An 11,862-nucleotide genomic window follows, 5' to 3' on the forward strand; every position below is an offset into this window, starting at 1 on the left:
TAGACACCAATTTGAAATGGGACACCATATGGTGGAGCTCCTCTGTGCCTCTGGACTTTATAGCTCTTTTGCCAAATTAATGCAATATTATTTATGAAGTTTTTTTTAGCACAAAAGTAAATTCTCCTTATTAAATATCTCTCTGATGATTATCAGTGAGCAATTAAATGGAATATACATAAAAAAAAAAAAAGTCAATATATTAGCAGGTTAAATTGACAAGCATAAGAATAAATAATTGCCAGAAGTGTTTACATACGTAATACGATTCTTTATGCATCAAATCTTTAGAGATTAATTATGTGAAATATAAACAGTTAAACATGTCCCTTGTGAAATCCTGCAGGTTTATTTTGGAACGTCACATCCTCGTTCCTACATCTCAGCCAATGTAACGGGAATCAAGTGCGTCACAGGGATGTCGTGTCTCATGAGGAAGGACGTCCTGGACCAGGCCGGCGGGCTGATTGCGTTTGCTCAGTACATCGCTGAAGATTACTTCATGGCCAAGGCCATCGCAGACAGGTTAGCCAGACTGTTTAAATATCAGTACAGTGCTAATGGCTTACGATATCATATTTTTATATATTCCTGTGTCAGAGAATGAAGCGTGCTGATAAAGAATTACATTTTCCTTTTAAGGGATAAATAAATTTAAATTCTGTAATGAACTCACCCTCATGTAGTTTCCAAACTCTGACTTTATTTCTTCAATGACACACAAAAGGAGATGTTTAGCAGAATGTTCCCGCTGCTCTTTTCCATACAATAAAAATGAATGTGTTTGAGGCTAAGCTCCAGCAATCACAAAAAAAAATCATAAATGTGTTATATAAGCTGTCCAGATAAAATATATACGAAATCTTCTAATAGCTTTGTGTGACTAAAGGCTGCAGTTTTGATGTCTGCTGATTTTAAATGCTCAGGCTTTTGATTGGCTGTTAGTGTTTTTATCACTCATCAGCTGGAAGAAATCATTCTGTTAGTGATTCTCTGTGCCATTATCATTATAATTGTGGTGTGGAGTGCTATTCTTTTATATTTGGAATGATTTTTTTTTCTAACACTATCTGTATCGTCATTGTTACATTTATCGTCCTTGGTGTGAATGGCTGTTAATGAGCTTCAGTCATCAATCAAGAAACATCAAATTATGAAAAATCAAGATTTTTAATAAATAATAGTTTCAGTTTTGATCTTTTCCTTAAATTGTATGGCTTCAAAAAATTGCATTAATTGTGTATGCACAATTTTATGGTGCTTTAATACGGCTTTTTAGAGCTTGACAGTCTGGTCTTCCTATGCTTTTATTGTGTGGAAAACAACATCTCAAGGTCATATGGATGTGGAACACCATGAGGGAGAGTAAAGGATGACAAATGTTTAGTTTTGAATTAAACATTCCTGTAACGTGTGTTCAGAATTGTATATCTCATGCCTTTTTTACCATCAGTCTCAGCAAAAATGTCCTTTATTTGCTGGTTCAATGATATGGTGTTTCTTTTGCAGAGGATGGAAATTTTCCATGGCAACGCAGGTAGCCATGCAGAATTCTGGCTCATACTCCATTGCACAATTCCAGTCTCGCATGATCAGGTACGGCAGTTGTTCAATCAGCTTTTTATGTTCGGTAGTGAAACCAATCTGTTTTCCTGATGGGACCACCTCCGGCGTAGTAATGAGACTGGGTTATTTTTTGTTGTTGTTTGCAATTTTCTGATAGCATTGCAGATGAATCAGTGCCTTTTTAAACTGCAGCATTGTTAGGATCATATCTTGAATATTTAGATTTGTCCAAGATTGGTGTTTTTTTAAGTGATATGCAATCCAGTATCATTCATGAGGTTTTCACATGGCTTTAGATGGTATCATTTCCCATTTTGTGGTGCATAAAATCTGCTGAGCTTCTCATAAACATCTCATTGTTATCCACTCTTTATAGATGGGCCAAGCTGAGAATCAACATGCTGCCAGCCACCATCATTGAGCCCATCTCAGAGTGCTTCGTGGCAAGCCTTATCATCGGCTGGGCTGCCCACCATGTGTTTCGCTGGGACATCATGGTGTTTTTCCTATGCCATTGCCTGGCCTGGTTCATTTCTGATTACATTCAGCTCCGAGGAGTACAGGTAAGATTCTAGGTTCTGCAAAAAACAAATCTGCATTTCAGCTCTGGCTCTTATTTTTTGGGTTTAAATCCTAACCCTAAACTCATTCCACTCAGAAATGTCACATTACTGAAGAAACATTGGTTGTTTCTTCATTGGATTTTTCTTGATTTTCCAAGGAAAGTCTATAAACGGACACGGTTTTCATTTTTAATAACCCTTACAAGCAAAATCATATTCCTTGCAGCCATTTTATATTGAATTGCTGCATTCGTCAGTCCTTTTTGTAATTGTCTTTCAACCCTTCTTTTTTTTTTTTTTCCTCAAAGGGCGGCCCTCCATCCTTCTCTAAGCTGGACTATGCGGTGGCCTGGTTCATCAGGGAGTCCATGACAATTCAGATTTTCTTGTCTGCTCTTTGGGACCCGACCATCAGCTGGAGGGCGGGACGCTACAGATTACGTTGCGGAGGTACAGCAGAGGAAATCTTGGATGTTTAAATGGCACCGTGTGCCAAGGACTATGCACTGGTGTAAACATGGAAACAGAACTGTGAGAAGATGTGGGCGCAGATGGACAAATGAACTGCAACTTTTTTTCTTTTTTTTTTTTCGTTCTGGGTTTTATTCCAACTTCTGATAGTTTTTATCCTGGTACTTTAGCAAGCTTGAATAGATTATTTATGTCCTTGGTGCTTTTTTGTTTTTCCTGTGAGGTCTCTTGACAATTTGAGATGAGCCAAAAGTTACGGAGTGGTGAAGAAGAGAAAACTTACGAGGAAAGGATGTCTGGCGACGAGGCGGCACTTCAGCTGGCATCAGAACCCTGATTAAAACGCATCTAAATTCAACTTTTTTTTTTTTTTTTTTTTTTTTTTAAGTCCTTGCAACATGTTTAGTGGTAGTTAAACAACTGTGCATCGCGACATATCCGTTGTATCGTGTTCGGATGAACGGTACAGTTTTTAAACATTATAGTGACACGAAAGTGGGGTAGAGAATGACTGAAGCCTTTTAAAATGGCACTAGTGCATGAATGGATCACTTGCTTATCACAGTGTTGCTCTCAACAAACAGCACTCTTGCCATATTTTATACATTTTTGGACTTTTGAATGCTCAAAACGGATCCACTCAGGTCCATTTTATGTTTACTGGACAGAGCAATATCTTCATATACATAGGGAATTGTGGCAGATGTTCGTATACAGTAACTGTTGATCTATCCTGAAACGACGCAACGCTTGTACATGCTTGTACAGTCTTTGCAGCCACCCTGCAGTATTCAAACAAGAGGTATAAAGGCCTAGTTTGAGCCTAAGTTATCCTCAACATGATATCTGCCGATTTAATTGCATATCTAATGAAATTTAGTGCCATTTGAAGAGAAAACGTTTTTATCGTTATAATTTTGGCTTCTTCAAAGCCAACACCATGGTTTTTCTTCAAGGTCTTTATCTTCCTGTGCTTCATTCTCTGCACTATTTGCTCTCATACCAGAATCAGGGTTTGCTAAAACATTTCTTCCCGTGCCGCTGTTTGTTTGAGAAGTTCTGTCAGTATTTTCCTGCAAATGTTTGACTGGATATAAATGCTCAGATTTACCTTTTAAATTGTCCAAACATTTCGTCCGACACCATTTCATTTATCCAATTAAACCAAATTCTGTTAAGAATTTGAGAAGTTCAAGTTATATACACTCATTTTTTTTGAGTTATCGTGCAAAATTATAAAAAAAAACCAAACATCTGCTTTTACGCTCTGGGACATTTCAAAATTTTTCAGTCGCACAGTGTGCTTTTTGGCTTTTTTCGTTCCCCAACAACGTAAACCCCCTTATCTACACCAAGTCAAACAGTATTCACGAAACAATTGACATTCTTCTCTTCCTTTTTTCTTATTTTTTTCCTCTGCAGTTGTATCTTGAGGAACTGCTTGTTTCTGTATTGTACTGCCAGCACTTTGCTGTTAAACCGCTCTTTCTGCATTTTCCTCATTTCTTGACTAGCCCGCCTTCATGTGCTGCTGTGTGTTCATGAATCATGGCGCTGATCGTGAAGTACCCATGCCAGCACTGGCAGTATTGGTATACAGATAATCTACTCATTTACCTGGACCGTTCAACCCTTATTGTTATTCTAAAACCATAATATGTGATTCAGGAAAACACGCTGATGTGAGCCGTGTGCGTGTGTCTTCATAGTCCATCAGCTGTCATTTGGGAAGTTACAAACACTGTTTTAGCCCAATGCCAAACCTTCCATTGTTTGTGTTTTTGGTGTTGGTTTATTAAATCTAATTTGAATGCATCTAAGTTTGTTCTACTGAACACTTGGGCTGATTATTGGAAATATACTTAAACTTGTGTTTTGTGCATGAGGCCACAAAATGAATGCCATTTGTTCGTAACATGGCAGCTGAAGTATTAACAGTCGGGGATATATCAGTTTGCAATAACCATATAATTATAAACTGTAATACTGTATTCAGGCTGTGAAACAAAAGCAAGCTTCCAAACCCATTTCTTTGTCCAGTTGTGGTATAATAAACATTTCATATTTTGTTGACCTTTTCACATGAATGGTTCCTCATACAAATAATGGGCCTCATTCATGAAACATGAACAAATTTCATGAAATCGTTGAAAAAAAGCATTCTTAAATTGTTACATGGAATTAATTTGTTAAACCATGCTTGTGTAAATTGTTACATTAAATTTAATAGTTTGTAAATCCATTCTTCTGTAAATTGGAATTGATTGTAATTATTCACTTGAAGGTTACAATTTATAAGAATTCAGTAGAACAGTTTAAAAGTTTTAGGTAAAGTTTTTACTTAAGAATGGTTTTATGATTAACTAAAATTAATTCTGCTCTTGAATAAGACCCAATGTGTTGTTGATCTGCAACATTGTTAAAATTGAATGTACGTTTGCATGAACATGCATTATTATTATTTTTTGTTTTTGGTAACACTTGAAACGCCACTGTAGAAACCATAACATTTTATTTAGGGAAGGGGAAATCCGGCTTTTTCTGCAACTATCCAAGTTCTGCTCTTTACTTTCAACCATATCTGCTGGCTCTTATTTTATACATGTGAAATATTGTGTCAAAAAGTAACTTGTAAATTCACCTCATTTACGAAAAGTCTACAATGCACTGTAAATTTCCTGTTTAGACTTTTCCTCTTTGTGTGGCTGTGAGAGAATGCTGAGTGTGTTTGTGGAAATATGCTGTTTATGGCCTTTTTTGATATGTCAATTCTGAAAGGATTGTATTATCGTAAAGTTCTGTGGGGAACTGGACTTTTTTTTTCCATAAGTGTACAGTTGTATGTTTGTCTGATTTAACATGTTTTGTAGAAGACTGGTGACCTGTATGGTGCCATGTGGACATGAGAAAATGTCTGGCTGTTCTGCACTTGTCAACCTGAGTACCAGCAGCTGTTTACTCACAACTAGTCAAAAAAAAAAAAGTGTCTCATCCTGTGGTATGATTGTAACATTACTACATTTCACTCATGATCATTCTTTACTACAGCGCTGGACTCAAGGTTGAACAAAGTGACCAAGAAAAAACTACTGCTACATTACTTTTACCATATGGTCATCAGAGTAGAAAAAAAGTCTAGTTGTGATCCACCGCTTTTATTTTATGTGCTGTAAATTGACAAAAGTGCAAAGAAAAAGCTTTTAACTTTTTTTTTTTTAAGAGGATGTACAGTTTATTTATGAAGTTTGGTTGATAACCATCACATACACTGCTTCCTGAGGCTTAATTTATCAAGTTGTACATTTTTTGTTTTTCCCTATGAGTTTTGTTCTGTTTTGTTTTTTTTCTGGCAGTGTAAAGGTATGGCTGGACAGACTTCAGTTTTTGAATCTTTTATGTTATTTTGTAGGTGTTGTGTACTGTACTCTTGATGCTGAATGCGTAATCCACAGCTGGAAACTGTGAAATTACAGATAAATTAAAGCTTTGTCAAGCAATATAAAAAGTGCATGTTTCCTGTTTTTATACCTGAATCTCTTCTGTATGATCCTCATTGTGACCTTTAAGGCAGGAACACACCAAACCGACGGTCGGCCGTCGGGCAGTTTTTCTTCGTCGGCCGACTAAGTTTCCTCGGTGTGTTCCGCACCGTCGGCTGAAGTTGGTCCTCGTCGGCTTTGTTTCGGCCGTTTCGACCTCGTCGGGCCATATGATCATTCTGACTGGCTGTTCAGCTACTGCTACTGGCAACTTTGGAGACAGACGCTGCCGACGTGAGCCAACCCCGCAGTCTGCTTTCGTCGCCACTAGTTCGTCGGCGTCAGCTTGATGTGTTCTGGCCTTTAGAGTTGTTTTACTAGACCCATGTCTGGTTTAAGGCCCGTTTACACCAAGAATGATAACTATATTAGCGTCCACACCAGCGGACGATATTGTTCTGTTTATTTTAAGCGTGCTGCAGTTTTGTTGTCTGCCTCTTTAAAAGCTTGAGCTCTCGCGAATGGATTCTGATTGGCTGTCAATGTTTTTAATCATTCATTCACTGTGCCGTTATCATTCTAGTTGAGGTGCGGACTCTGCTATTTTTTATATTTTTAGAATGATTTTTTTTTATGTTACCATTATAGTTATTGTTCTTGGTGTGAACAGGCCTTTAGCCGCAGTAGAAATACAATAGTTCTTTTCAAGCTGACGCAAGTTAGTTCCCTGCCCTCTTTCTGACTTCCTGTGTGAGTTTGTGTGCCACCATTCATGCACCATATCACATGTTTAAAACTGTAAAATGCAATATCACCCACAGGATCTATGCATGACCTTAATACTTGGTATATCATTTGAAGTTAGACACTGAGTTGTGCTTTCTAAAACTCCTGACCATAAAAATGAGGCATTTATAGTTGAACTTGTCCTGCGCTGTTACCCAGGTTGGAATGAAGGAAGGACCTGTGATCAGAATATCAGTGAGATTTCAGGGTTAAGTTTTTGCGACTTTGCTAGCTGGTTGCTTAATTGTCAATGTGCTAAAACCCACTCAGAACAGCTTAGCAATGATAAAGATTAGGGGTGTAACAATACATTCAAAATTGTTAAAATGGTACATTTGCTTAATTATTACTTGTAACGCATACGGCAAACACTTAAGAAAAGTACTGTTTATTAAAATGCTGTATTTGGTACGTCAGAGGTGGACTTGAAAAGGCTTGGACTTGGTTCTTCTCCCTCACGCACACGGTAATGGTGACACCAGAATAGAAATATTCATGGTTGTTTAAAGGGGTACCTCACCACTGGCAAAATGGGCTTTCAACAAAACTTGGTTGCCTGTACAGTATAAAGGCAAGAGAAAAAAACCTTGAAATCTGTGACTAGAGAAAGCTGAGAAAAAAGGCTGCTGTCTTCCCCTTTTTTCAACACCCATAATGCACTGGGCCAAGTGCGATATATGTGTTGGATGCATAATGCGTCCATGGCCACTCCCACCAGTCTAATATGGATACCAGATAGCAAATTGCTTTAGTAGGAAATCCTACTTAGCAAACTTTTAGTCATAATGGTGTCCACTTGTACTGTTCCCAGGTGCAAGAATTCAAAGAGTAAACGTTTAGCGGGAGTGAGTTAATTTCGGTTTCCAGTGAAGGATCCAGCACATTATAGGCAGCGGATAATGCCGGGCACACACCTAAAGACTGAACTGAACACACATACCGATTGTTTCCTTCGACTGGAGCCGATTTATATACTTACACATGGAATTTGAACACCGACTGTAATCGCAGACTAAACGCAACTGGCTCTGACTGGACGCGTTTGAGCGCGATCAGTCATAAGTATCAATTTACATTCATAATCGGCCTTACAATCATTGAGTGTGTGCGCGGCTTTAAGCAACAAAGAATCGTAAATATGGAGACAACACTGCAAAGGAAAATGGTAGAGTATGAATCAAAATGTCATGACATTTCGATCAGCAGTTATGATCTGTTCAGCATTATGAAAACATCCCATGGTTTAACCATGGTTTTATTATAGTTAAAGTGTATTTGTATTGATTACCATTTGTATAACCATAGTTTTACTACAAACTATGGTTAGTGTAGCAAAATTATGGCTAATTTGTGGTTACCATGGCTTAACTACAATAACCATAGTTTGTTTTGGGTTTTTTTGTAGTAAAACCATGGTTAATTTTCATAAGGGATTTGTTGTTATTAATGGGATAGTTCACCAAAAGTGCAACACAAAAGTTTTGTTTGTTTTTTGAGAATACACTGTAACTCAGTGGGGTCTAAAATATGGTTTTGGACCCTATTGACTTCCATTGCATGAACAAAAAAGTTCTACAAAATATCTTCATTGGTATTCGACGAAAGAAAAGGTTGTACAGGTTTGGAATGACTTTCAGTTTTTTTTTTTTTTTTTTTTTCAGAACTGTACATTGTAGTGTTTCATTAGATAATGCTTGGTATTTGGCTGCTGTTGTCTATTACATAATTTCCTGTTAGTCCCTTCAATTTTGATTTCAGTCAGCTATTCAGACCAGTAGTTTCGGTGCGTATCTGTGTAAATAATGGCATCACAACAGGCACAGGGATGTCAGTGTGCTGCAGGTCAGTGCTCTGTGTTTGCTGAGGTGTGTGATTCGCTTCAGGTTATGTGCACTACTCTCTCCCAGCACTACTAACTCTGTTACCAACCATCTGGTCTCCCAGTCCTCCGTCTGTGTTTTACTGACCTGAAGCATAAGCACAAATATTCCAGCATCCTGAGGCCGGAGCTGTGTTTATGTAGTTCATGTCCCACTGTTATGTCTCTTTGTGATATCTGTTGTATTATCTGGTCTGTGTTCTTGCCTGCAGGAGGCCTGTCAGTGCTTATCTCAGCTCTCTGTTAGATTGCAGCCCATTATTAGAGGAACAGGGCATGGATGGAGATCTAGCACCACAAGAGGAAAATGCCATCCTGCTGAAAACTCAGTGTTGAGCTCAATGCAATTTCCTATAGGCATTGCTAACATCATTTTAATGTGTAAGGCTAATCTAAAAACCATCTGACATTTGCCAGGAGCATATTTGCACAAAAATGTTTGTTTAGGCTGGTACAAACAACCTTTGTGTTGTGGCCCATTAAGGACTGGAAATGAGTGATCTGTAATCTGCCTCTTAAATGCCATTTGTTTTCCTATTTATTCATCTAATATTTATTTAACTTTAATTATATTTATTATAAATTTAATTATTATTTAACTCATGTAGTTGTGAAATTGTTCTAAAAGATTGTTAAACAAAAACCTAGACAAAATGTGTGCACATCCAGCAGGCCAAAAGCTTAATGAAAGTGTTTGGCCTGAAACCACAAAAACAATTAATAAAAAAAATAATGATAATAATTAAAAAAAAATTATTGCATGTTCTTGCCAAAGTGTGACATTTCAAGCCATGTGGTTCTTCCTCAGACAAGGAAATCTAAATCTAGAAGTAATCTATAAGATTGTTACACTATTACCAGGTTGTTGATATGCATTTTTAAGGCATTAGGAATGACTGTTACCACATTGGTAGGTTGTTGTGGGTGGTTGCCAAGGTGTTGCTGGGCAGCTGCTTCGCTGTTTTAAAAGTTTGATACAGCATTACTAGGGTGTTGTAGGCTGTTAACAGTGTGTTGCTATGCATTTTTAAGGCATTCTGGGATGCGTTTCCCAAAAGCATCATTAGTCAACTATGGTTGTGAGTCCCATTTAACTCGGGAAGCACACCCCGGAATGGTTGTTACCACATTAGTAGGGTGTTTTAGGTGGTTGCAATGCAGTTGCTAAGGCATTGTCAGTGGTTGTTGCTGGGCAGCCGCTTAGCTGTTTTAAAAAGGTTTTTACACCATTACTAGGGTGTTGTGGGTTGTTAACAGGGTGTTTCTATGCAATTTCTAAGGCATTCTCAATGGTTGTTACCACATTTGTACAGTGCTGACGGTGGTTGTTAGAGTGCTCCATATGCCATTGCCAAATTGGTTTAAATGGTTGTTACACTATTACTAAGGTGTTACTTGTAACATGGCCGTTTTAGAAAATAGCACCTTGGATCCAGATGCAGTTTAAGAGTTTATTTAAACAAAACAACAGAGGTTAAATCCAGGCAGAGAACACAAGAGTCAACAAGATAATTAATACAAGGGAACAACAGGAACTAAAACATGACACTAAAAACAGGAACTAAAAACACTTCAACATGAAAGTCCTTAAACAAAAGACAGGGAAACACAAGACCATAATCATGACAGAGCCTGGACCTGGAGACCACGAAGGCGGAGCAGATGGAACGGCCTCTTTAGCCCAAACTTGACTGGCAGGGAGTTCATAGACTGCCTCAAGCCCAGTTTAAACTAGTGTGTTTTCGTTTTAAAACGCATAACTTTTGCTGCGGTTACGCCTGGTTTCTACACTACTCCGGAGTTTTCGACCCTCGAAAATGGAGACTTTTGGAAACGCTGCAGACCCCGTTTCAGTTAGAAAACTCTGGGGTTGTGTTTCAGTGTAAATGACCAAAACAGAGACCTTTGAAAATGAAGGTGTGGCTGCCTACATTACGCTACCGGAACAAGACAATAACAGACCAGAGCCGCCTCTCTCAATAGCTCAGTAACAGACCAACCTCAACAACCGTGTAAACTATACTTTGCTAACTTTTTTTGTCCTTTTAGCAGCCATTGTGCAGTTAAACTTTATAATACTGCACCTGCCTACATGCACACGATGCAAGCTGTTATTAGAGCAATCGACAACTGTTGCATGAATAGTCATGTGACATATTTTCGGCCGTGTGGATGCCGATCTTTTCTTAAAACGCAGTGGAAATGCCAGTATGGACTAGGATCGTTTTCATTTTAAAACGTCATGTTAAAACAAAAACGTACTAGTGAAAACAGGGCTTCAATGACCGTGTTAGGGCAAACCAAGTTCGAAGGCGGCCTCCTTGGTTGTAACAGGGCAGACAGAGGGGTCGTATCAGCACAGGCAATGAGTTCAGGGGCGACCTCCGTGGTCATGTCAGGATAAACAGTAACATATATAGGTGTTCTGAATGGTAGGCCATTGCTATGAAGTTGCTAAGGTGCTCTTAATTGTTGGTACAGAGTAGCTAGGGTGTTGTGGGTAGCTTTCAGAGTGCAGTTTCTATGCAGTTGTTGTACTGAATGGCTGCATTAGTAAGGTGTTGCTAAGCAGTTGCAAGGTGGTTGCTAGGGAGTTCTGGGTGGCTGCTAAATGGCTGCTTACCCTAGTTAGCAGAGTCCCACCCTAGTTTCTGTGAAATTCTGTTCTCCAGATATGGCTTGAGTCCTCCTTTAACTATTGTCGGCTACTGCGCGTAAAGGTGTGTAGTGTTTCAGTTGAGTTGTTCATCATATTTATCTTCTCCATTAACAGTGAATGATAGGCTTACTCATTGTGGTGTCAAGGCAGTTGTTTAGCCCCATGAATAAACACTTCAGAACACTGACAGAAGGCCAACATTTACAATGGCCACCCTCAGTTATTCACTAACCAAAGACATCTAGATGATTTCTATAAATAACTCAAAGATGATTCTGCTGAAAGCTGTCCACTCTGCTTTCACTGGGTCCAAAGTCTATCTCCAGAATGCACCTAATGCAATAGCTAACAACAAAAACTAACTATCAATGTTATCTTATGGTCTTTGTCCCTGTAATTTCCTTCTAAATACATCTGAGGGTGTGTAATTGTTCACTAAACTGGTTATTGCATAATTTA

General features: G+C 38.4%; 1 protein-coding gene across 1 annotated transcript in view; it reads left to right on the top strand.

The window, feature by feature from the left end:
- ugcg (UDP-glucose ceramide glucosyltransferase) overlaps nucleotides 1-6,111 on the top strand; it is a 32,466-nt gene extending 26,355 nt beyond the window's left edge. Inside the window, exons 6-9 of the mRNA XM_067398247.1 lie at nucleotides 347-525; nucleotides 1,510-1,596; nucleotides 1,943-2,129; nucleotides 2,438-6,111. Of these exons, the coding sequence (XP_067254348.1) occupies nucleotides 347-525; nucleotides 1,510-1,596; nucleotides 1,943-2,129; nucleotides 2,438-2,608 (624 nt within the window). The 3' untranslated portion in view covers nucleotides 2,609-6,111. The remainder of the gene's footprint in view (nucleotides 1-346; nucleotides 526-1,509; nucleotides 1,597-1,942; nucleotides 2,130-2,437) is intronic.
- The last annotated feature ends 5,751 nt before the right edge of the window (nucleotides 6,112-11,862 follow it).

The sequence above is a fragment of the Chanodichthys erythropterus genome, chromosome 10 (assembly GCF_024489055.1).
Source record: "Chanodichthys erythropterus isolate Z2021 chromosome 10, ASM2448905v1, whole genome shotgun sequence".
NCBI lineage: Eukaryota > Metazoa > Chordata > Actinopteri > Cypriniformes > Xenocyprididae > Chanodichthys > Chanodichthys erythropterus.